At 40.9% G+C, this 24939-nt stretch overlaps 1 protein-coding gene across 3 annotated transcripts in view; it reads right to left on the reverse strand.

The window, feature by feature from the left end:
• The window catches only part of GTF2IRD1 (GTF2I repeat domain containing 1), a 161698-nt gene that overhangs the window by 64751 nt on the left and 72008 nt on the right, over positions 1-24939 (reverse strand). For all 3 annotated transcript variants that reach the window (XM_089655393.1, XM_089655394.1, XM_089655392.1), the window contains exons 2-6: positions 17018-17149; positions 10808-10949; positions 7775-7921; positions 5152-5335; positions 3975-4270 (exon numbers count right to left, since the gene is read on the reverse strand). In XM_089655393.1, the coding sequence (XP_089511519.1) occupies positions 3975-4270; positions 5152-5335; positions 7775-7921; positions 10808-10949; positions 17018-17143 (895 nt within the window). In that variant the 5' untranslated portion in view covers positions 17144-17149. The remainder of the gene's footprint in view (positions 1-3974; positions 4271-5151; positions 5336-7774; positions 7922-10807; positions 10950-17017; positions 17150-24939) is intronic.

The raw sequence follows: 24939 nt of genomic DNA on the forward strand, positions 1-24939 counted from the left end.
GTGGGCTACAACTGTTATCAGTTTGCGGACCTTCCTTTGGTCTTGTCTCAGTTCTATGAGTGTTCCTGAAGGGGTTCGCACCAGCTCTGGCTCTTTATCTGTGGTATTCGAGTCTTCTGATACCTGGATGATCTGCTGCCATGAAAGCAGACCTTACTGACCTTTGACTCCAATGTGTCAATCATTCTGCAGAACTTGGAGGACTTTGGATGGATCTTGAACACCGAGAAGCCATCTCTGATTCTGCCACAAAGCTTGGAGTACTTGTCCCTTCACTCCAGTACCCTTTAGGTCTTCCTGCCCCAGAAGAAGCTGATTAACCTGGAGTCAAGTTCAGCAATTTTATTCCCAATGTTGGTCTACCCTGCTGAGCTGCATGCAGGGTTGGGACTGTTGATATCTCTTTCTTCCTAGATGGAACAGAATTCTGGGCCCCTGGACTTATGAGTAGTTTGCCTGTTGTTAGTACTTTAGACCTCCCTACTGACCAGTCAGTTTTTTCCGAATCAATTGGACAATACTACAGCTTTGGCTTACATCAATAATCAGAGGGTCCTAGGAGTTTTGTTGCATTGACAGAGAGGTAGAGTCTATTCTGTACTATGTGCAGTTTTCTGTTCCAGTGATCTCCATTGAGCACACTGACAAAGTGAAGAACTGGCAGACACATTTTTCTTAGCATACAACTTCTACACCCAGGAGACTGGTCTCTTCATCAGGATACACTCTGAGACATATGGCAGTATTGGGGAACACTGGATTTGGACTTGCTAGCTTCTCAGTTCAACAAGAAGCTGGACAGATTTGTCTCCAGGGTGCTGGACCCAAAGTCAAATAAAGCAGATGCAATGGTAGTGCCGTAGCATCAGAATACCCGGATCTATGCATTTCCTCCGCTGAAACTACTTCATCTACTAAGGATTCCATCAGAAATGAAGTAGACAGGGCTTATACCACATGCAAAGGATTTCAGAGCAAAAACAGGAAGACAGAAGAACATTAACAGTTATTTTTCTGTACTTGTGGTACTCTTCCCGTCAGCCCATAGACTATAGACCGTGGACGGGAAGCTTAGCAGATGCAAGTTAACATACCTGTACGTCAGCCCGCATCAACGGCTTCTGAGAGTGCACCTGGGAGCCTGGTGATCGGTATATTAACTGGACACAGTGGATCAGATTATGTGTCTGGGCGATCTCATTGTGTTTTACCATGCAATTGCTGTGTCCAATCACAACAATCACATAGTAAACAATGCAGAGAGAAACTAAAGATCGCTTCTCTCTGCTCTCACTGTGAGAGCAGAGAGAAGCAATGCTGCAGCCTGTGAGTGTACTGCTGCCTATCAGGCTGCTTGTACACTGACAGACTGCATTGCAAGCCACACCAATATCCCTGATCACTGTCCCCATTGTCCCTGATCACTTCCCCAGTGTATGGACAATAAACAATGCAGCCAGCTCTGTCACCTGTCCCAGTGCACACAAAAACACCACCATATGCCCTGATCACCGTCATAACCCTTATCAACACCCTGATCACCACCATATGCCATACCAGCACCCTGATCACCGCCATACACCACTCCAGCACCCTGATCACCACCATACACCATACCCATGCCTTATTCACCGCCATACCCCATACCAGAATCCTGATCATTGCCATACAAGCATCATGATCACCCCATATGCCACACCAGCATCCTGATCACTGCCATGTCCCACACCAGCATCCTGATCACCCAATATGACATTCCAGCATCCTTATCACCGCCATACCCCATACCAGCATCCTGATCACCGCCATACCCCATACCAGCATTTTGAACACCACCATACCAGCTTTCTGATCACCGCCATACCCCATATCGTGTTCTGATCACTGCCATACCCCATACCAGTATCCTGATCACCACAATACCCTGTATCTGCATCCTGATTACCGCCATACCAGCGTCCTGCTCACTGCCATGCCCCATACCAGCATCCTGATCACCCCATATGACATACCAGCATCCTTATCACTGCCATACCCCATACCAGAGTTCTGATCACAGCCATACCAGCGTTCTGATCGCCGCCATACACTATACCAGTATCCCAATCACCACCATACCCCATATCAGCATCCTAATCATCGCATATGTCATGATAATGTCCTGACCACCACCATACTCCATACCAGAATCCTGATCACTGGCACACGTCATACCAGCATCTGGCATTTCAGGGTCTCACATGATCAATTTTCAGATATATATACCATCGTTTGTAGATTATAGCTTTCACACAGACTAAATAACATACAGTGTTTTCGGATATTTATACCTCAAAATGTAGAATGCATTATGGCCTAAATTTATGAATAAAAATTATTTATTTGCAAAATTTATAGCAAAAACTAAGCAAAAATGTTTTCTTTTTTCAAAATGTTTTTTTTTTCATTTATATAGCAAAAAAACATTGGTGATTAAACACCGCCAAAAGAAAGCTCTATCTGTCTCAATGTCTCTGATAACAATTTCATATGGGTACAGTGTTGCATGACTGAGTAATTGTCATTCAAAGTGTGATAGTGCTGAAAGCTGAAAATTGGCCTGGACTGGAAGGGGGTGAAAGTGTCCAGACTTGAAGTGGTTAAAAGGATATCACATGAGGAAATATGCATGTATTGCAAAGATGCACTAAAATTGTTTTTTTTTTCTTAATTATTATTATACCTTGATACATGCTTTAAGTATAAAAATTAAAGCAGCACTGTCTCTCCACCAAGATTTTTTTCCCTATCCCTATACATTTATTTGCTACTACTTATTAAAAGAGAGCTTGAAAGGCATCCAGCTTGCAGTTTATCCCTGCATAGATGGTCACAATAAAAGTAGATCTGTAATAAAAAGAAATACTGGGGCCACCATTGCTGACTTTCTTCTGAAAATGCTAGATGCCTAGAATGTTGACCTTCCCTGGCTTCAGTACATTTCTGAGTCAACAAACAATGAACAAGCATACAAAAGCTCTTATCTGCATACCTCTTTTGAGTAAGTGACTTCAAAGTATTAAAGCAAACAGGTCAGCATGAAAGCCAAGTAAATTGCATTCTTACAATAAGAAGTTAGCATGGCATATATCTCCTAGATTGTAAGCTCTAACGAGCAGGGCCCTCTGTTTCCTCTTGTACCAGATTGTATTGTAACTGTAATGTCTACTTTCATTTTGCAAAGAGCTGCGCAAACTGTTGGCGCTATATAAATCCTGTATAATATTAATAATGTATACTGATATTCGCATTTCTTTCATGGCAGGCTTGTCAGTTGTTCTAGTCTACCAGTAAGGAACAAGAAATGTTTTTAACTGCGTGGACCATTTTAGTATCAGTGAAAAAAACAGAAATTTCCTCTGGCATATTTTAATATGAAGCCTACACAAAGCCTGAACTCACATTGGTACTTGCATTTTTGGAGATTCTTATAATGATACAGTTCTAGTGTCATCCTACCAAAAAAATAGCATTGTTTACAGCTGAACATCAGGCAGAAATAAGACACAAATGAACACAGCTATATGATAATTATTAATTTTTTATGCAACTAGTGTGAATACTTGAATTTTAACAAGTCAGACAAGCTACAAAAAAGATGTGTTGACAAACAGCAAACTGACAGGGAGAAAGAACATATTGGGCAGAGGGATGACCTCATCATCTTCTGCTGCTCCTTAACCATAGGCTAGGGCAGAGATTCTTTAAATGCAAAGTTAAAGTTGTGTCATCCTCTTGGCTGTGTTGTATGATGGGGCTTTGTAAATCTCAGGACTGAAATGCAAATCAGCTGGCAGGTAAAAGAGCTCTTTACATGTATTTTGTCTGTGTAGAACAGTGTTTGCCTGCAATACAGCTTTAAAGTCGGTCGCTTTGTAAGCATTTATGTAATTTAAAAAAATTTACTGTTTCCAAAAGCATGATATTGTTCTCACCAGAACATTCTGAGAGGTCCTGCTTCTGCTCTCCTGGTGACTGGTGGGTAAGTACCTCATTCACTGGGTTGTGTCCAGGGATATTTGAGTGGGCCTCTTGCTTTAGTTCCATACAAAGTTGGCTAGGTATAGGGACATTGTACATGAAGTTTGGTACACTGGATGGATTCTCATGATTTGTTGGTTTGGAGACTTTGGAATTCACACCTGCATCTGGAACAACTTTTGCTGTGGCAACAGGGGATAAGTTGAAATCTGAACAAGGCATTGAATCTCTGTTTGGTTCTTCAGTAGCTCTATATAGAAAAAAGTAGCATAACACAAATAATCAAAATATATAGTACAGTACTACCACGCACTGTTGTCTATTCCCACATAATCAGGCCTGGATTTGTGGGGAGGTCACACAGTTTCAAGCTAATATCCTCTCTCTAATATCCATTCACTAGTATTCATAAACTGACCACTAACACAGCTTGAGTAGTGCATAGCATACATAACCTACCAACAGTGGTCACAAGATTTTTTTAACCATTACCTGCAGACTACGTAATGGTTCCCTCACAACACAATGTTAGAGGTCAGTTTACCGACAAATAGTAATGCAATACTATACTGCATACCTAGTTTAGGTTGTCTTGACCAATCTATCACTATAAAAAAAACAAGTATGTCATTGCTATTTGATATGACATCACACATGGTAATAATGCAGGGAATTTGTGGAAATCTAAGGCAAAGAAGACACCAGGCACTGGATAGTTTTTACAGTAAGTTCACATGGGAAAACAAATGTTGCAGAGATTATAAGGAAAGAATGCTGTGTAGAACTCTCACAGCCATGAAAACACTACAAAGTTTTGTAAACTGAGAGTGCCCAGACTTGAGGGAACTTGCTCCAACGCAGTGCATTCAGGATATCAGCATTCCCCCAGGATCTTGCCAAAAGGATGATGACAGCACCCTTGCCTAGGCCTTGTGGTTGGAAGCCGAGGGTAAGGTTAGTATATTTACTTTTTTCCCACACATGCTTTTTTTAATTTAATTTGGTGTACAGACATGAAGGGGTGAGCCATGAATAAGCAAAAAGACCTTGCTTTTTTTTGTAGTGCGAGGATCACTTTATGTAAACTACTCCCAACTATTTATTGCTCTTATTGTTTTCACTACTTTTTACCTTTTCAGCTTAAATCGGATACGATGGCTATGCTCTAAAATAAGCATTAGGCTTTTTAGGCTATATTCAGAAGGCTTCTGCAAATGGATCCCATCAGGAAAGCCAAGCACGACTAATGAGCCAGGATCCTTGATAATTTTATCATATGGCACAGGAACAACATTCGACAATCCCAAGGCCTCACCTAGAAAAGAAAATATAGTATTTCAGTACATCTACGTTTCGGAGCTACAATACCACAGAGATAATTTAATTAACAAGAACATTAAACTAAAGATATGACCAAACTGTCAATATTCTGGTATAATAACCATTATAATATCAAAATAAAATGTTAAATATTATGTTAGATTGAGCATCTGTCATATCTAGTCTGTATGCAATGTTGGGAGACACAACTCTTTGACCAGTGAACACCTTCTAAAACAATGACATACCTGCTGTACATTGTTCTTTAGCTGAGCAAGGAGCAGATGACTTGTAGCTCACACAAACAGTACTACGCCAAAGTATTAGATATAATGATGTTGTGCAGTCTAACTTGATTATGTTACTACAGTACTAGACATATGAAAAGTTGTTCTTTTTCTTTCTGGATTCACACACTGTGCCCTGAAGGCCATTTGACCTTTTCCATACCTTACGTTGTTACAGCAGAACAATTTTTTTTTTAATAACACTAATTATTTTTATTAGTATTATTTTAAAAAGATTACTTATCACCTTAAAAAAGTATTTCAGTAGAGGAAAAAAAGGTATTTGTTAATATAATATTAAACTATTTTCCATGTGGTTTAATGCCTGCTGGTGTGCCCCATAATTTAAATGTGGCACTACTGTCAGACTTAGAATCACTTTAAAGGGTTAGTTCACCTTTACAAAAATACTCGATGCAATCCATGCACACTATTTCATAGATTTAAATAATCTGATTTTAAATATATACATTTATATTCTTTCCATACCTGGAGGCCATTTCTGAACGGAGTGAAGCCTATCCCAAACATATTTGGTCTTGTCCTCGTCTCTACGATGGACCAGTTGTTAGGACAAGTGCCCCCTAGTAGTACAGTAGAGAGCACTGTCTTTCTGAGCCCAGACATGCGCAGCAATATCTCTTGTCACCAGGGGCGGACTGACAACTCATGGGGCCCCCGGGCAATAGGGGATCATGGGCCCCTGTGTCCTTGCCCACGCTGAAAGCACACCCCAAAAAAAAACTATAAAATGTACCAGGGGCATTTCATGGGGCCCCCTACTGACCCCGGGCCCTCGGGCAGTGTCCGAGTGCTCGAATGGTCAGTCCGCCCCTGCTTGTCACCACAGATGACCTCAGCAGCTGCAAAACTCTCTGTCCCACTGCAGCCCCATTGCTCAGCAGAGAGCACAATGTGCATGTGTAAGGCTCGGCAGAAGGATGGCGCTCCCTCCTGTACTGCTAGGGGATGCTTGTCCTAAGGGCTAGTTGGTTCTAGAGAAGAGGACAGGACGCAGAGAAGAGGACAGGATGGAGCTATGAGAAATATCAGAACTGTTTGGGGCAGGTTTCACTCCATGAACATAAGGCCTACAGGTATGGGAGGAGCATGAAATTGGATCAGTTTGAAATTATGTAATGTTCATTGACTGCATAGAGTATTTTTTTAGGTGAACTAACCTTTTAATGCTTTACAATATAAGCATGAAACAGACAGCTTGTCTTAATTTATATAAGTATAGTTAATGGTTTATTATTCAGCTCTGTCTATTAATACAGAATTTAAATGCATTATATTTACACCTTAGACATAGAGTATAAACAAACTTTTAACTAGCATTTCTTTAATGCTTGAATATATCAATAAAAATGTAAAACATTCTTTGGAATGTGTGGCAGGATTTGGTTTTGAGTGATTTTTGTGAGGGTAGAGATATCTTTATATGTAAATGTCCACAGTGCTAAGACAATTCCATATAAAGATATCTCTACCCTCACAAAAATCACTCAAAACCAAATCTTACCACAAATTACAAAGAATGTTTTCAGTTTTTATTGATATATTCAAGCATACTAGGAAAATTAAGAGATTGTTAATCTTGTTCTGCAAATCCATTCCCTGCTGGGATGAGTTTCTAAAAGTGCCTTCTGCATGAAAGTGCAAGGTCCACTTATTACTGTGCCCCCTTCCCAGCCCACGAATATTAAAAAACAATACACACAAATAAAAGTAAAAACACACCCCAAGTACCTAAAAAAGTAGCAAATACTTACCTCGGACTCTACATTTTTAATGGGGGTTTTGGGCTCATTAGTAAGTGAACCTTGCATTTACATCCAAGATTTACTTTAAAGTTGTCCTAGATTTAAGCTAACCTTACCTTAGGCTAAACAGTGGCGTGGTCACTTTACAGTGTTAGTTGCATGTCTATCATTTTAATATGTGGTCTTAGAGTACCTCTATAATCTACTACTATCCTCATATGTTACAACTAGACAATATATACATTGTCGTCTGTTGATAGTAGAAAATGCCATTTTGGACACTTGGTTGTAAACTAACAAGAGTCAGAGAATTCTGAGACATGTAAAATTGTATATATCATTTCTCCTATTACTGAGAAAGTGGTCACATTTTTGTCTTACTATAAAGCACATCAAAGATCTCCTCCACCATCTTTCTGAGAAGGTAAATATCAGAGCTGGGTCCAGGCGAAACTCGGTGGACATTCCAGGTACAGTCCCTGCTTCTCCTTTGGACATCATTTTCCTGCTCCTTTCTGAGAGCATTCACTGCAAATATCAGTTAACAAACCAACTTGATTAGAACTTGCAGCAGAAAATGTAGTTGTCTCTTCTAGGCATGCACAATGTAGGAATCTTACAGAAAAAAAAACCTTAAAGCAAAAGTTTAGTATTTTTTTAAGAATGCAGCACCAAACACATTAGTTATGTGTAATGATGTGTATCCCATTACAAGCAGGCTGCTGTTTTTTGTAAAAATCTTCAACTCAATGCCTCTTTTGTAGCCACCAGATATTGCCCTGAGGATCTATTTTATGGAACTGTGAGAGTTAACAGCAGGGTCAGATCTAGTGGGGTGCTGGGGTGGATGATTACAGTTTATGTAAGGAGGCACTCTGATGGGGACTCCTGATGTAAGGGAGCACTTTGATGGGGACATCTGATGTAAGGGAGCACTTTGATGGGGACATCTGATGTAAGGGGCAATCTGATGGGGACATGGATGTAAGAAGGCACGCTGATGGGCTCACCTAATGTAAGGGAGCACTCTGATGAGGTCAGCTAATTTAAGGGAGCACTCTGATGGGGACATCTGATGTAAGGGGGCAATGTGATGGGGGCACCTGATGTAAAGGGGCACTCTGATGGAGCAGTTGATGTAAAGGGGAACTCTGATAGGGACATCTGATGTAAGGGAGTACTCTAATGAGGACACCTGATGTAAGGGGCTAAGCTGATGGGAACTCAATATAAAGAGGACTCTGATGAGGACATCTAATATAAGGGGGCACATGTTCTGTTTAATCATCCAATTCTGATGATAGCCTAATGCATACTATTGTTTCCCAGGTTGTGACACTGTGACAGATTGTCAGTGACTCACACACAGTGTTGACATTCTGCCCCCTGACTTTTATTACTGCACCCCCACATCAGATAGGCCAGATCTGGACCCTGGTTAACAGCCACCACTGCCTGCCTAAGGCAGCTCATGGTTGATGCGATGTTCTTTCCTTTCACTGCTGGTGGGTGGGGGGCGATTTTTACATGGTGCTTTCCTGACCGGCAGAACACAATGATTACTGATAGCCACTGGCAGTAATCGCATGCAGGAAAATCCAACAGGCTAGATGGATCGACTTGGGTACAATCAGTCTGCCTATACATAAATTTAAATTTTGCCAGTCCCTGCTGAACCAACTGAAGTTCTATCCTTGTATGACTGGCTCAATTACTGCCTAAATACTATTATCACACAATACATCTCGTTCTGTAAATGAAGTGGGAGCAGTTAAATGACAGGATCTCCCCTGTCACAGAAAATGGTAGTACAAACTCTCCAAATGGCTAAGAAGGTAGAAGGGGGGTGGATGAGTGGCCCAACTTTTCAGATTAATATTAGTTGATCCAGGGAATATCCAATTGCCTCTCAAGGGTACAGGAAGGATTTTTTTTCCCTGCAGGATCAAATAGGATCATGCTTTGCTGGGTTTCTTTGCCTTCATCTGGATCAACCGTGAATATAGGATTAGAACTTTTTTTTAATGGTTGAACTGGATGGACATTTGTCTTTTTTCAGCCAGACTAACTATGTAACTATTGGTGGAAGATTGGAATTGCATTGTAAGATATCTTCTATGAAAGAGGCACTGAGGGGAAAATGTTACAAGAACAAGCAGCCACCTGCAGTTAATAGGATATACAGCATTACACATAACAAATGTGTTTGGTGCTCTATCCCAAAAACAAAAGATTAAACTTCTGTATGCAAAGTCAAAACAGTTTTTTATATTTTTGATACAGTAGGGAGGGATTAAAACCACTGTCAGATTACTTTTTGCTGTTTGCGTCCTGTTGGAAGATACAACAGGAAGGGAAAGGAAGTCTCTGAAAGTGAGGGAAATTGTCTTTCTAAGATGTCAACAGAATAAGTGTCCCACTGGAAGATTTACCCTCACTTCTTTTGTCAACTCAAAAATTTTGGATTTCCTATAATTTCCATCTGGGTGAGAATGGTCTTCAGAACAAAAAGAAAGGGTGAATAAGGTGAATATATCTAGTCGGGAAATAGACAGCAGTCGCCCACAATACACACAACATGGAAATGCAATTATTTTAGTAAATATAAACAGTTAAACACCTTTTCTCATCAGCAGTATATAGCAGTCTTGTGACTTCTATCAGTGTCTGGCCGAGCACTGGTTATGCTTGTAGGAAGAGTTTTCATTCTGTTCTGACTGTCCTATGAGTCTGCATGACCCCTGATCCTCTGATCACATGCACCCTCCCAAATAAAAACAAAAACTCTAGCAATACCCACGAAAGTGAGCATGTACAGAATGACTTCTAGAGCTCTGTACTATCAGCAGATGGATTGGGGACAGTAGAAGAAGGGGAGGATCATAGAAGACAGGATCAAATGGCCTTTTTTACACAATGCAGAGGATTAACCCCTTAGGTTCCACAGTGAGTATAACAAGAATGCTTTACTGTATATAGACTGATTTTACTGTTGTGGGTTTAGTAACACTTTAAATGGAATTCCTGCCTAATACTAACTATGCATAAAAATGTCCTCTCCTGCTACCTATGCTGACTAACCTGTGTAAAAAAATGTATATACTTATTTTACCTATTTTCATCCCTCTCTGGCCTGGTCACATGATCTCTTTTGTCAGTGAGTGGCAGCTGCAGGGGAGAGGAAAGAGTGCTCAAACAACAGTGCTACTTCCCTGGAAGCCATTGCTGACTGATGTAAGGAAGCCATATCACATGACCGTAGCGGGCTGAAAATAGGTACGTATACACATTTTTTTTTTTCACACAGATTAGTCAGCATAGGTATCAGGAAGGGGACAGGGGCATTTTTAAGAATAGTTAGTGTTAGACAGGAATTCCACTTTAAATTACACAATCTTTGTAGAAGCAACTTACAACAGAACCGCTGAAAATCTGTTTGAAGCTCTTTTCTGGAGTTTAAAAAAAATTTCCCCTTTTCAGTCCCAATGATAAATGAATTTTCTTCATGAACTGCGATGCAGGCTACTTCAGCATTCAGTTTGGAGAGTGCAGTGCACTGAAAAAAAAGAAAAAAGACAATGTAATTATTAGATATTGCTAAAGTTAGCCTGGGAACCAGAATCAATTACTGCAGACCAGGGGCGGACTGACCATTTGGAAACTTGGGCACTGCCCGAGGGCCCGGGATCAGTAGGGGGCCCCATGAGATGCCCCTGGTACCTTTTTCATAGGTTTTTTTGAGTTTGGGCAAGGACACAGGGGCCCCATGATCATCTATTGCCTGGGGGCCCCATGAGTTGTCAGTCCGCCCCTGCTGCAGACATAGAAGAAGAGCAGGGCCTTATTTTAAAACAAAAAGTGTTTGGCGTAAGTGATATCCATTGTTTTGTACAATTATATTTTTGCCCATGGAAATGCATAAGTGGTACACAGACTTACTTAGATGCTCATCATGCCACACATATAAGTGTAAAGAACTCCTTGATGTTTAAGTTTTTTTTGTTTTTTGTTTTCTCAAGCAGCATCTGTATTTTCACTTACAAACAATTTCATAGGAAGATGAATAACAGCCATGGTCGCCACAGGGCCTTGTGGGGCTAGAAAAGGGAATACCAACAAATCAGTATAGCCTTTCTGGGACTTTGGAGACTTAGCCCTGGTTCACACTGATATGGTGCAGAATTTGCAGCATTTTCAGTGCGAATTCCACACTGCATCAGAATTGCACCCCGTTCATGTGAACAACACCCCGAAAGTGGTCCGCAAAACACAGTGCGATGTGCAGAATCGGATCGCATAAGTGTGAATATCCATGCGATCCGATTCTAGTATGGACCCAAAAAAGGGCCCTGCACGTTTTTAGTGTGGGTGCGGTATGAATAGAGCCATACAAAATGTATGGCTTCAATTGCACCGCACACAAATCGCATGTGATTTGCACAGGAATGCAGTGCGGTTCCCGTGTGAATCACATGCGATATACAGCACCACACATATGAGAACTCAGGCTTAGAGGTGGTTTGCATTTTTTACTTATATTACCTCGTATTTAGCAAGTTCCTAATCCAAGGACCATTGCTGAGAGCTTTAGCGGTGATTCATCCTGTTAAAGGTGAAACTCCATACAAACAACTACACTGAAATATATATATCTTTAACCTGACAAAGGATTATTTTTAAAACTGTTTAGCCAGTGTTGTTATTCAGGCATCCCTACCAGACAGCACAGTCAGTTCCTGGATGGTCCTGCAGATTACACTGCTCTTTAAGTGTATGTATAACCAGAACTTTAAATTGGTTTAGTTTTGGATACAGTAAGTGTTTTTTTCAACAGGGAAAATGTATTTTCATTTTTGTCTCAGAGACACAGCAGCAAGGTAAAGGATATCTCTACAATGTACAAAGTGTCCCTCTTTTAGATATTTGTCACTGGAACAAGTTTCCCCATTGTAGGATTTCCTCACCTTTAGTTCTATTGTCAATTGAAATATTTTGAATTGTAAATCATTTTCTGTCTTGAAGACAATGGACACCAGGGCAAATCTACCTAGTAAGGACTGTCATTCGGTCCATGTCCAGATCACGGTCCGCCATTTAGTGACGCCTGCCATGGTGTATAGAATATGAGCACATCTTGAATAGAAAATCATCTCCTAACTGGTGTAGCTGAGCTGGTGGTAACAAGACATTTAAAATCTCGGATTTGGTGAAGTTCACGTTGAAGTTACTATAGAGACCAAAATGCTGAAACTGCTGAATGAAGAATCCCTATCAATGTTTTTTCTGTCCCTACTAGGCAGAATGGTCCTGGTATCCACTGTCATCAAGACAAAAAATTATTTATAATCAAAGCCCCCCATATCACCAGTCCCCCATATCACATCACAGTCCCCAATTTTACATCACAGCCCCGCAGATCACATCACAGCTCCCCCTTCTTACATTACAGCCCCCCATATCACAGCACCCCCTTTTCATATCACAGCTCCCCCTTCTGATATCACAGCCCCCCATATCACATCACAACCCCCCCCATACCACATCACAGCTCCCTCTTCTCACTTCAAAGCCTTATATATCACATCACAGCCTCCCATATCATATCACAGCTCCTCATATCACAGCTTTTCCCTTTTACATTGCAGCCCCCCATATCACAGCTCCCCCCTCTCACACCCCCCCTCACTCCCCCCCCCAATATCGCATCACAGTCCCCCCATATCCCATCACACCCCCCCCCCATATCATATCACAGCTCCCCCTTCTCCCATCACACCTGCCCATATATCACAGCCCCCCATTTCACAGCTTCCCCTTCTCACTTCACAGCCTCCCATATCACATCGCAGCTCCCCATATCACAGCTTCTCCCTTTCACATCACAGTCCCCCAGCACCCCCTTTCACAGCCCCCCCCCCATATCACAGCTCCCCTTTCTCACAGACCCCCCATTTTACAGCTCCCCCCTCTCACTTTACTTCAGCATGGACACTCCTGCCGCCACCACTGAATTCACTGCATAGAGGAGAGCGGGAGGCACAGAAGGTCTGCAATGACGGGAGAGCTGCCCAACTCTTCTTGTTAAAAAGTGAGTGACCTTCTTGTTAATATGAAAAGCTGGGCAGCTCCCGCTCGCTCTCCTGCTCTCCTGCTCTCCTCCATGCTGTGAGTTCAGCACCAGCAGCAGGCGAGTACATTCAGAAGAGGAGTCCATCCTGCCATTCCTCCCGCCCACTACAATGCTGTGATTTTTAACAGCTGCAGCAGGAGAGGAGTCCACTTAGACTGCTGAGTGGTGCAACCGCCGTCCGGACAGGACTATCACGGTCCACAATTTAGTGACGCCTGCCATGGTGTATAGAAGATGAGCACATCTTGAACAGAAAATCATCTCCTAACTGGCGTAGCTGAGCTGGTGGAAACAAGACATTTAAAATCTGATTTGATGAAGTTCACCTTAAAGTTACTAGAGAGACCAAAATGCTGAAACTCCTGAATGAAGAATCCCTATCAATTTGTTTTCTGCCCCTGCTAGGTAGATTTGTCCTGGCGTCCATTGTCTTCAAGACAGAACATGATTTATAATCACAGCTCCCTCTTCTCATGTCACAGCCCCCTATATCATACCACAGTCCCCCCATATCACAGCCTCCCCCATATCACATAACAGCTCTCCCTTCTCACACTGTGAGACACTGTGTTGATGGGGGAATCACATGATTTTCTTTCCTTCCACCTGTAACGGTACCGATACTAAGCATTTGCACTCGTACTCGTACTTATGCATATGCTTTGTTGCCTCAAACTGATAAACCTGCAGTGCAATTTGAGCCCATACAAAATGAATGGGCTCAAATCGCACTGCAAAGAATTGCATGTGATTTGAACAGGAATGCAGTGCGATTCCTGTCCAAATCACATGAGATTTTTCTGCGGTGCGGTGATCACTGATCACTGCAAATTTCACCACTTGCAGGTAACCCACATGTGATTCGGACAGGAGTTGCACCGCATCGCATCGAGCTCAAATTGTATCGCAAAGGTATCAGTAATCAGTATCGGCGAGTACTTGAGCACAACCTAATTGGAGGTATACAATATATTGCTAAAACTGTTTGAGAAAGAGCAAAGCAAAGCAATACTGGCTTAAAAAATGGTAGCCACTGACCCAAAATGTAGAATACTCAAACCAGCATATCACTGCCTGCAAACACAACGCACTGTGCTTCTGTGCAGTGATATGAATGAAATGTCTGTCTGCTTCAGATAAAATTTGAATAAAAAAAAAAAAGATGAGATAAAACACACATCACACCTCCCCCTACTGCACTGCTCTGCAGCCTAAAATGCTGTGCAAAATGTGAATGGGCCCCAAAGAACCTAAACCCCAAAACAAAAATGAAACAATGAAGCATATTGTGGCTCAGACGTAGATGTTGAAATAGTTTTCTTTTCTCATTTTTTTTCCCACTTGGATTTCCTGCTAATAACACACTTCCTGTCCTAGGGTGGATGCAATCCTTCATGCCACTATATTTATGGAGGAAGCCATGTTAACCACTAATCTGCTTTTTTGATTTTTTTTGTATTTTTAGTATTAACCCCTAATCTTCGAAATATATGGAGGTGTTCTTTTTTTAGTTCAAAAAAAGTAGTTGGGAAACCTGCTAAGATTGTTTGCTATATCAGTTCATTGGAAGTTACATAGATACTGTATTTCTATTAAGGTGGACCCTTATTTTCCTATATTTTCAGATAATGAACTTAGCCTTGAAGAAAAACAAATGCAGCCACCATACCTGGTCACAGACGCTTCCATCTTTGTCTTGTCTCCCTTCCTGGTTCTGTCTGTCATGCCACTTAAAAAGCAAGACTGCCATGACATCACTCCTGCGCAGGGTCACGGCACAGAGCGGGTGCCGTAATTGAGCTGCGCATGCGTGGTTCAGTGTACATCACAGCTGACAGGCAGCGGAAAGCGCTGCGCAAAATGTTAGAGCTATATAAATCCTGTATAATGATAATAATAATTTATGACAGAAGAGACAGATAGGATATTCCTTGTAATAGCAGTCTTGGGCAGCACATCCATAAAAGCTAGTTTTAAAATGGCACAATTGCAAGAAACTGCATTGGAATCGAACAGAAACGCTGTGCAATTCACATGCAGTTCATTGCATTCATTTTTAATAGGCTGAACTCATACCATACCAAAAGTAGTGCATTCATAACTCTTTGAAATAAACTGCAAGAAGATCGCATGATACAAAAGTACCATGTAATCCGGTGCAGGCAAACACACTGCATTTGCAACCTGCATTTGGGTTGTTATTAACTTTGCACTGACACCAGCTGCAGATCACAAGGGCAGTGTAATTAGAATGCGGTGAGGGAAACTGCACGGGAATGTGGGTTTCCTACACCTCATTCTAGTATGAACTGGCCCAGAGTGCGGTTTACACCATGAATTACACATGACTGTGCTGTGCGCTCCAGTGCGATTCACATGTGATTTGGGTACAGTGCGATTTCAGCCTATTCATTTCAATGGGCCTAAATCGCTCCAGACTGCACCACTACTTTATAACATGCACAACAACTGGATTACATGGTACTACTGTACTACTGTACCATGCAATCTGGTGCAGTCAAACACACTGCATCTGCAATCTGCTTTTGGGGTGTCATTGACATTGACACCCGCTGCAGATCGCAACTGCAGAGCGTTTTGAACACGGTACAGGAAAGGGCATGGAGCACACCACGTTCTACGGCCCATGAGCATGACTACTACTAATCTACATGGTCTCATTGTATGTATTGTATTGTATGCAGCCACCATCCGCTGCTCATTACTGACTAGAGATTTACAAGTAGCCAGCGCTGGCACATGAACACTCATTTAAAAAATCTCTGCCTATACAGTACCACCCAGGGTATCCAGCGTGAAAGGGTTATTGGAGTCACAATTTCTGACTCCCATTTGGTGTTTGTAAGCAGCAGCAGAATTTCTGGGATGCAGTAATGATGAGGGGATGTACATGCTATTGATAGGGTAGGAGCAAAGGCAGATGGGACTTGTAGTTATAGCAAAGCAGTGCACTTGATAGCAAGATATGTTTACTGCTCGCTCACACAGATAGGAAATGAAGGGAATGGAGCCTCAGTCATGAACAAATGGAGACAACATTCAAAAAGCAGATATCACTTTAACACACACTGATTATTTACATTAATTTCTTCACGTCCTCAGGTTTTTTCCCTTCAAAACAAAGGATACAAAAATAGTCAATAGTTTCAATCAAACCCATTGGTTCTAAACCAGAAGAGTTACACCTATACTTTCAGTTATCATCACACAGACCTACAAATTCACTAAATCTGTACATATATAAAAGGGCGCCCTACATGGAAGGCTAATGGAATAGCAGCTGCCTCCACCCATAAAACAATTATCTTCATTTTATTCAGTCCTCATATTTTACATCTATCATGTTACCTGGATGTTACCTACATTCTTTGTTTAAAAAATGTTTCAACAAAAACAAAGACTATATATATATATATATATATAATTTATTTATTTTTTTATGTTTATTACATGATGCTGGTGATGGTTCTTACCATTGAATCTAAGGCAGAAACAAGGCTTGTGATAATTTCATCTTTTCCATTAGAAACAGCTGAAACCCACATATCAGGTCTGGAGTTGTTCACGGATCCTTCATACTGCTTTCCTGCCAGTGCCATATTCTTCTGCAATGAAATCAGGATGTGTTAATATCATTATCCATGCACTCAGTCACTACTTATTAGAGAATATTCTCTGAAAATTGTCAAAGGTTAAGGCAACAAGGATTGATAATGAGCCAAACGCACTCCTTTTACACAGTCTGCTGTAGCTCTACTTCTTACTTTGGGCTTTTACCTCTCAGTAATGCGATTATTTCAGCTCATGTCATTTAGACACATATTGTAAAGTGCTAGGCAGAGATGGAACAATCCTGCTTTCTACACAATGAATTTTCCCTTTTATTGCCTTTCACTGACATCACTACATAGACATAATTGGTGTTGTTTTACCTATACTGGTAGCTGTCCTACATAGAGTTTTCAGAGTGCAAATTAACTAAAAGCTTCACCTGCTCGCTGGACAAAAGACTACTGTCTATGTTCAATATTTAAAACATTAAAAAAAAAATACTTTTTTTGAATTTTATTTTTTAGTACCCACCCAAATAAATAAAAAACACAAAACCACAATGCATTCTTTTTAAATTACAGACACATTAATGCATGTGTACTTTAAAGCTTGAGCTATGAACCTCGGTAAGCCCTGGTTAATACTGATGTGGTGTGGAATTCACAGCGTTTTCAGTGTGAATTCTGCACCGCATCAGAATCGCACCCCATTTATACAAACTGATGCGGGTGTTAATGTTAACAACACCCCGAAATCAGTCCGCAAAATGCAGTGCGATGTGCAGAATCAGATCGCATAGGTTTGAATACCCATGCGATCCGATTCTAGTGCGGACCTAAAAAAGGGTCCTGTGCGTTTTTGGTGTGGGTGCGGTGCGAATAGAGCCATACAAAATGTATGGCTCCAATCACACCACACACAAATCGAAAGTGATTTGCACAGGAATGCAATGCGGTCCCTGTGCAAATCACATGCGATATACCACACCGCACATATGAGAACCCAGGCTAAGCAAAAGATTTTTGACAATAAGGTATGAGGAAAACATGGGAAAAGGAGCTAAAAGCTCTGCCTGCTTGGGAACAGAAGATTACATTATATTCATGTGCAATATTTCAAATATATCTGGCTTAAAAAAAAAGAAAAAAATTAAATTGTATTGTTTTTTTTCCCACCAAAACAAATATAATTAAATAAAAACAAAAATACAATATATCTCAATCTCTAAGTACATTTAGGGTCCTTTAACACGGGTGTTCCTTTTGTTTCATCAGTTCAATCACATTTTTTCAAAGAAAAAACGAATCAGTTTACATCCGTTTTTCATCAGTTTACATCAGTTTTTTCATCTGGTTTTCATCTGTTTTTAATCTGTTTTTTGTCCGTTTACATCCGTTAAAAAAAAACGGATGTTAACGGATATGGACATTAACTGATGTAAGCGGATGATCATTCGTTTACATCCCTAGTCCACAGAAATACATGGGTGTCCATTTTTCATCCGTAAACGGACAGATGAAAAACAGACACCCATGTTAAAGAGGCCTAACAGTTTATAAGAGTTGTCCTGATGACTGAAAAAATTAGACCAACTACATCCAATTTGACTAGTTATGACTGCGTTTTGCAAAGTTTTAGTGCATAAGTCATACAAATGAGTTAACTGCTAAAATCAACTAGGGATCTATCTCTTAAGTCAGCCATACAGTTAGTTCCATATATATTTGGACGCAGGCACAATTTTCATACTTTTGGCTCTGTATGCCACCAGAATAAATCAAAACAAAACAAAACAAATGAATTTGAAGTGCATACTTTCAGCTTTAATTCAAGGGGTTGAACATAAATATCAAGTACAAATTTTAGGAACTGCAACCATTTTTATACACAGTCCATCCATTTTCAGGGGCTTAAATGTAATTGGACAAATGAATATAATCATAAATAAAATGTTAATTTGTAATATTTTGTTGAGAATCCTTTACTGGCAATGACTGCCTGAAGTCTGGAACCCATGGACCACAGACTGGGTTTCCCCCTTTATGATGCTTTGCCAGGCTCTAACTGCAGCTGTCATCAATTGTTCTTTGTTTGTGGGTCTTTCTGCCTTTAGTTTTGCCTTCAGCAAGTATCTTCCATTTTGTTTGAGGTGATTGTAGCCGTATTAGTGCACTTGCGACAGAAACATCCCCCACATTAGTGCACTTGCGACAGAAACATCCCCCACATCTCTTCTAACATTCTGCTAAAAAGTTGTAATACTGCTTGGACCTTGAAGAAGGGGACATACCCCGAAAGCTTGTCCTCAAAATTGTATGTTAGTGCAAATAAATACAAATAATATAAAAAAAAGTATCACGTCAGTACTCAATTGTTTCTGCCTTCAGCAAGTGAAATGCATGCTCAATTGGGTTGAGATCAGGTGACTGACTCGGCCATTGCAGAATATTCCACTTCTTTTCCTTCAAAAGCTTCTGGGTTCCTTTTTCAGTGTGTTTTGGATCATCCACCTGTACTGTGAAGCACCGTCCAATCAACTTTGCTGCATTTGCCTGAATCTGGGCTGACAATATATCTCTAAACCCTGCAGAATTCATCCGGCTACTTCTGTCTTCTGTCAAATCATCAATAAACACCAATAACGCAGTGCCACTGGAAGTCATGTATGCCCATGTGACCACACTGCCTCCATCATGTTTTACAGATAAAGTGTGCTTTGGATCATGAGCTGTTCTAAGCCTTCTCCACATTTTTTTCTTTCTGTCATTCTGCTACAGATTAATCTTAGTTTCATCCATCCAAAGAATGCTTTTCCAGAACTGGTCTGGCTTTTTAGATGTCTAATCTGTTTTTTCCGATCTTCAGGCTTATGAATGGTTTGCACCTTGTGGTGAACCCTCTGTATTTGCTCTCGTGAAATCTTCTCTTGATTGTAGACTTTGACAATGATACACCCACCTACTGGAGAGTGTCCTTCACTTGTCTGGATGTTGTGAATGGGTTTTTGTTTACCATAGAGAGGATCCTGCGATTATCCACCACTGTTGTCTTCTGTGGACATCCATGCCTTTTTATGTTGCTGAGCTTACCAGTGCGTTCTTTCCTCAGAATGTACCAAACTGTTGCTTTGGCCACTCCTAATGTTGCTGCTATCTCTCTGATCGATTTTTTTTATTTTTGAAGTTTTGTCCAAAAATATACGAACCTAACTGTATATGGATCGAAATTTGGCAGGTTCACCAGGGACTATCAGAATTGCGATCCATGTATGGGCACGCTAGTTGTCAATTAATCTTCATTGTATTCTGAAAGCAAAAAAAGACTCCCAAGCATCAGAACACAATAGCACACAGGAGCGATTTCCCCATCCACTTTGAATGTGTGGCTGGGGGAATCAGGTCATTTTTTTCATTCAACCCGGTGGGTGAGCTAAAAAAAAAATATGAATGTATGGACTCCCTTAGCCTGGTAACTACAACACTGATTAGGTCATCTCTCCTACTTTCTGCAAGCTACCAGTAGTAATGACGTCACCATGTACTGCAATACAGCATGATTGGCTAATAGTAGTTCTCCTCTCTCTCCCAGTTCTGCAGTGCTAGTAGAACAAAATTCAGGTACATGGCTATATTTAAAAAACATATATTTAAGGATGTATTAATAAATGTATACCTGGAGACAGTGGTGTTTTTTTCATCTAGATTTTGACTTTGCAGCACAGATGTCCGCACAGATTAGTATACTAAATATTGAATCAGATGTCTTTGATTTTCTTTTATTCGATACTGGCCTAATTTTATGATGTCTAAAATCCCCTGCTCAGCAATTTATTTGCAAGTCAAAATCAATTTGTGGAAAAAAGAAGATGAGAAAGATCCAAAGAAGCATTAGATCAGTCACAATAACTAAAAAGCATAAGAGAAAAAGTCATTGTGAAATAAAAGAACCAGATACATGGGTCAGCATTCATTCGTCCCGCTCTGGAAGTTCTACTTCTCTGAAGCCTCCTTGATTCATCTACAAGTCTGTTTATTTAAAGCCCAATTGAACGTTGAGTTACATACATTTCGGTGTATCAAAGTAAATGGTGTGCAAGGTTTGCTCAGTTTGCTTTCTAAAAGTGGTTCTAAAGACACAATTTTTTTTTTTAACTTTATTGCATTACCTACATTAAGGTTAAAAAAAGCTTTCACTAGTTGTTTGCTCACCCCCTCCAAATACTTACCTGAGACCTGTATTGATCCAGCGCTGTGCCCATCTTCAGCAGCACCAGTCTCTGTTCTTGGTCTCAAAGGAGAGATTGACAACAGCAGGAGCCAATGAAATCCAGTGAGAAGGGAGCAGAGGGTAGAGCTGTGCTGTGTGTGTCTATGGAAGTAAGCCTGCATGTGTGCCCTCATAAAAAGAAGCTTTCTATGGGAACACACGCATAAGGCGCAGACAGTGGGCCACTATGTGCAATACCAGTACACAGAGCAGGTAAATATAACATCTCTTTTTATGTAAGCAGCCAAAAATAGCTACAGTATATAATTAAAAGTATAGTAGTTCAGGGATGCAGAATCCCCTCTCTTCTCTCCCATCATTCTGAAGGACTTCCAGGATGGACCAAAGTAATAAATCCTGTGCCAACTCTGTCCAATCAGAATTGCTCTGATCTGTCCCAGAAGCCATGCATTAAAGTGATTCTAAAGGCTTGTTTTTTTGTTTTTTTTAGAAATATTAACAGACATGTCTATACTTACCTGCTGTGTGCAGTGGTTTTGCACAGGGCAGCCCGGATCCTTCCCTTCTCGGATACCCCACTGGCACTTCTGGCCCCTCCCTCCTGTCAGGTCCCCCCACAGCAAGCAGCTTGCTATGGGGCACCCACTGCTCCGTGTGTCCATTCACACACAGAGCTGCAGCTCAGACCTGCCTCCTCTCTCTTTTCACTGGCTCACTGGCTGTGACTGACAGCAGTAAGAGCGAATGGCTCCCGCTTCTGTCTCAGCCAATGAGGAGAGGGAGTCCTGGGCTAGCTGAGACTCTAGTGCACATCGCTGGATCATAGAATGCATGAAGGTAAAAAACCTTTATAACCACTTTAAGCAGGGGAGAAGGGCAGAGATTTCAAATCCTTGGACTGCTACACTGGCTGCATGGGCACTGACAGCTCATCACCCTCACAGGTAAGTACAGTGGGAAATGGGAATGTGAGAAGGATGTATAGTGTTAATTCACCATTTCATTTTCTTCTGAAAAGGTGAACTTACACTTTAAAGTGGTATTAAACCCCAAACCAAACATATTATTTATTGCAGCTTACCAGTCATTAGCTGGTGGTTGCATCAGTTTTCTTTTTTTTTGCTCTGCTTTCACCTGGTGATCTGGCTAGTAACACACCTCCTGTATTAGAGTGTCCCCACTCTGGATGAAGGAGCACAGGTTTACCTTTGGACAGCAGAATTGTCATTCTGGGGGTAGGGAAGTGTTAGATGTACTAGCAGATTTAGATACACCAACAAATTAAAGCCAAACTCCGTTGAATACTTTATAAGCAGTTACAGCAAACAGATGACCGTTTTACGCACCTCTGCTAGTGTTAAATGGTGTGTCTCAACTCTGTAACATGATACATTCTGCTGGAGAGCTTCTTCAGCAATATAATAAATGTTTGCTTTTAGGTTTAATACTGCTTTAAGGCTATGTTCACACCAGCGATTTGCTCCAATTCAAAAGACAGCAGCAGATATCTGCTGATTTCTGCTACTGTTTTTGACACCCGTGAGCGGCTAGCTGTGGTCATCAAGCCTGTACACTTTAACCACTTGCTCTCCTGAGGATTTACCCCCCTTCCTGACCAGGCCATTTTTTGCGTTATGACCCTGCGTTACTTAACTGACAATTGCGCGGTCATGCAACACTGCACCCAAATGAAATTACGTTATTTTCTTCCCACAAATTGAGCTTTCTTTTGGTGGTATTTGATCACCAGTGCGGTTTTTAGTTTCTGCGCTATAAAAAAAAAATCGACAATTTTGAGGAAAAAAATTTTTTTTAGATTTTTTGCTATTAAACATGTAAAGTAAAAAAATTTAAAAGATCAAATTTCGTCATACATTTAGGCCAAAATGTATTCTGCTACATGTCTTTGCTAAAAAAAATCCCAATACATGTAAATTAATTGGTTTACGTGAAAGTTATAGCGTTTACAAATGGCGGTATATATACTAGAATTTTTTTTTCTTCAATTTTTACTAGTAATGACAGTGATCAGCGACTTATAGCGGGACTGCGGCAGGCATTCTGACACTGGGGGGAATTGACTTGGTGTCACTGACATCCCCAGTGACACCAATACAGTGATCAGTGGTAATAAAAAGCACTGACACTGTACTAATGGCACTGGGCAGGAAGGGGTTAACATCTGGGGCGATCAAAGGGTTAACTGTGTGCTGGGTGTGTTTTACTATGGGGCTGTGTCTGTGTGCTTCTCTGTAAGCACACTGCTTTGCATAGTAGTGCTGTGCACAGCTATACAAAGCAGTGTGCACGAGCACAACATATTTTGCAAATAAATATTTGAAAAGTTTGGTGTGCATTTGTATTCAGCCCCCTTTACTTTGATACCACTAACTAAAATCTAGTGGAACCAATTGCCTTCAGAAGTCACCCTATTAGTAAACAGAGTCTACCTTTATGTAATATAATCTCTGTATAAATACAGCTGTTCTGTGAAGCCCTCAGAGGTTTGTTAGAGAACATTAGTAAACAAACAGCATCATGAACGCCAAGGAACACACTATACAGGTCAGGGATAAAGTTGGTGAGAAGTTTAAAGTAGGGTTAGGTTATAAAAAAATATTCCAAGCTTTGAACATCTCATGCAGCATTGTTCAATCCATCATCCGAAAATGGAAAGAGTATGGCACAACTACAAACCTACCAGATATGGCCATCCACTTAAACTGACAGGCCAGGCAAGGAACGCAATAATCAGAGAAGCAGCCAACTGGCCCATGGTAACTGGAGGAGCTGCAGAGATCCACAGCTTAGGTTGCAGAATCTGTCCACAGGACAACTATTAGTAGTGCACTCCACAAATCTGGCATTTATGGAAGAGTGGCAAGAAGAAAGCCATTGTTGAAAGAAAGCCACAAGAAGTCCACTTTGTAGTTTGCAAAAATCCATGTGGGGGACACAGCAAACATGTGGCAGAAGGTGCTCTGGTCAGATGAGATCAAAATTGAACTTTCTGGCCTAAGAGCAAAATGCTATGTGTGGCGGAAAACTAATACTGCACATCACCCTGAACACACCATCACCACTGTGAAACATGGTGGTGGCAGCATCATGTTGTGGGGATGTTTTTCTTCAGCAAGGACAGGGAAGCTGGTCAGAGTTGATGGGAAGATGGATGGAGCCAAGTACAGAGCAATCTTAGAAGAGAACCTATTAGAGTCTGCAAAAGATTTGAGACTGGGGTGGAGGTTCACCTTCCAGCAGGACAGCGACCCTAAACATACAGCCAGAGCTACAATGGAATGGTTTAGAGTAAAGCATATTCATGTGTTAGAATGGCACAGTCAAAGTCCAGACCTAAATCTGATTGAGAATCTGTGGCAAGACTTGAAAATTGTTGTTCACAGACGCTCTCCATCCAGTCTGACAGAGCTTGAGGTATTTTGAAAAGAACGGGCAAAAATATCACACTCTAGATGTGCAAGGCTGGTAGAGACATCCCCTAAAAGACTTGCAGCTGTAATTGCAGTGAAAGATGGTTCTACAAAGTATTGACTCCGGGGGCTGAATACAAATGCACACTTTTCACATATTTATTTGTAAAAAAATTTGAAAACCA

Source organism: Staurois parvus, unplaced genomic scaffold (genome assembly GCF_062004578.1).
Source record: "Staurois parvus isolate SC_StPar_1 unplaced genomic scaffold, SC_StPar_1.0 ptg000839l, whole genome shotgun sequence".
Taxonomy (NCBI): domain Eukaryota; kingdom Metazoa; phylum Chordata; class Amphibia; order Anura; family Ranidae; genus Staurois; species Staurois parvus.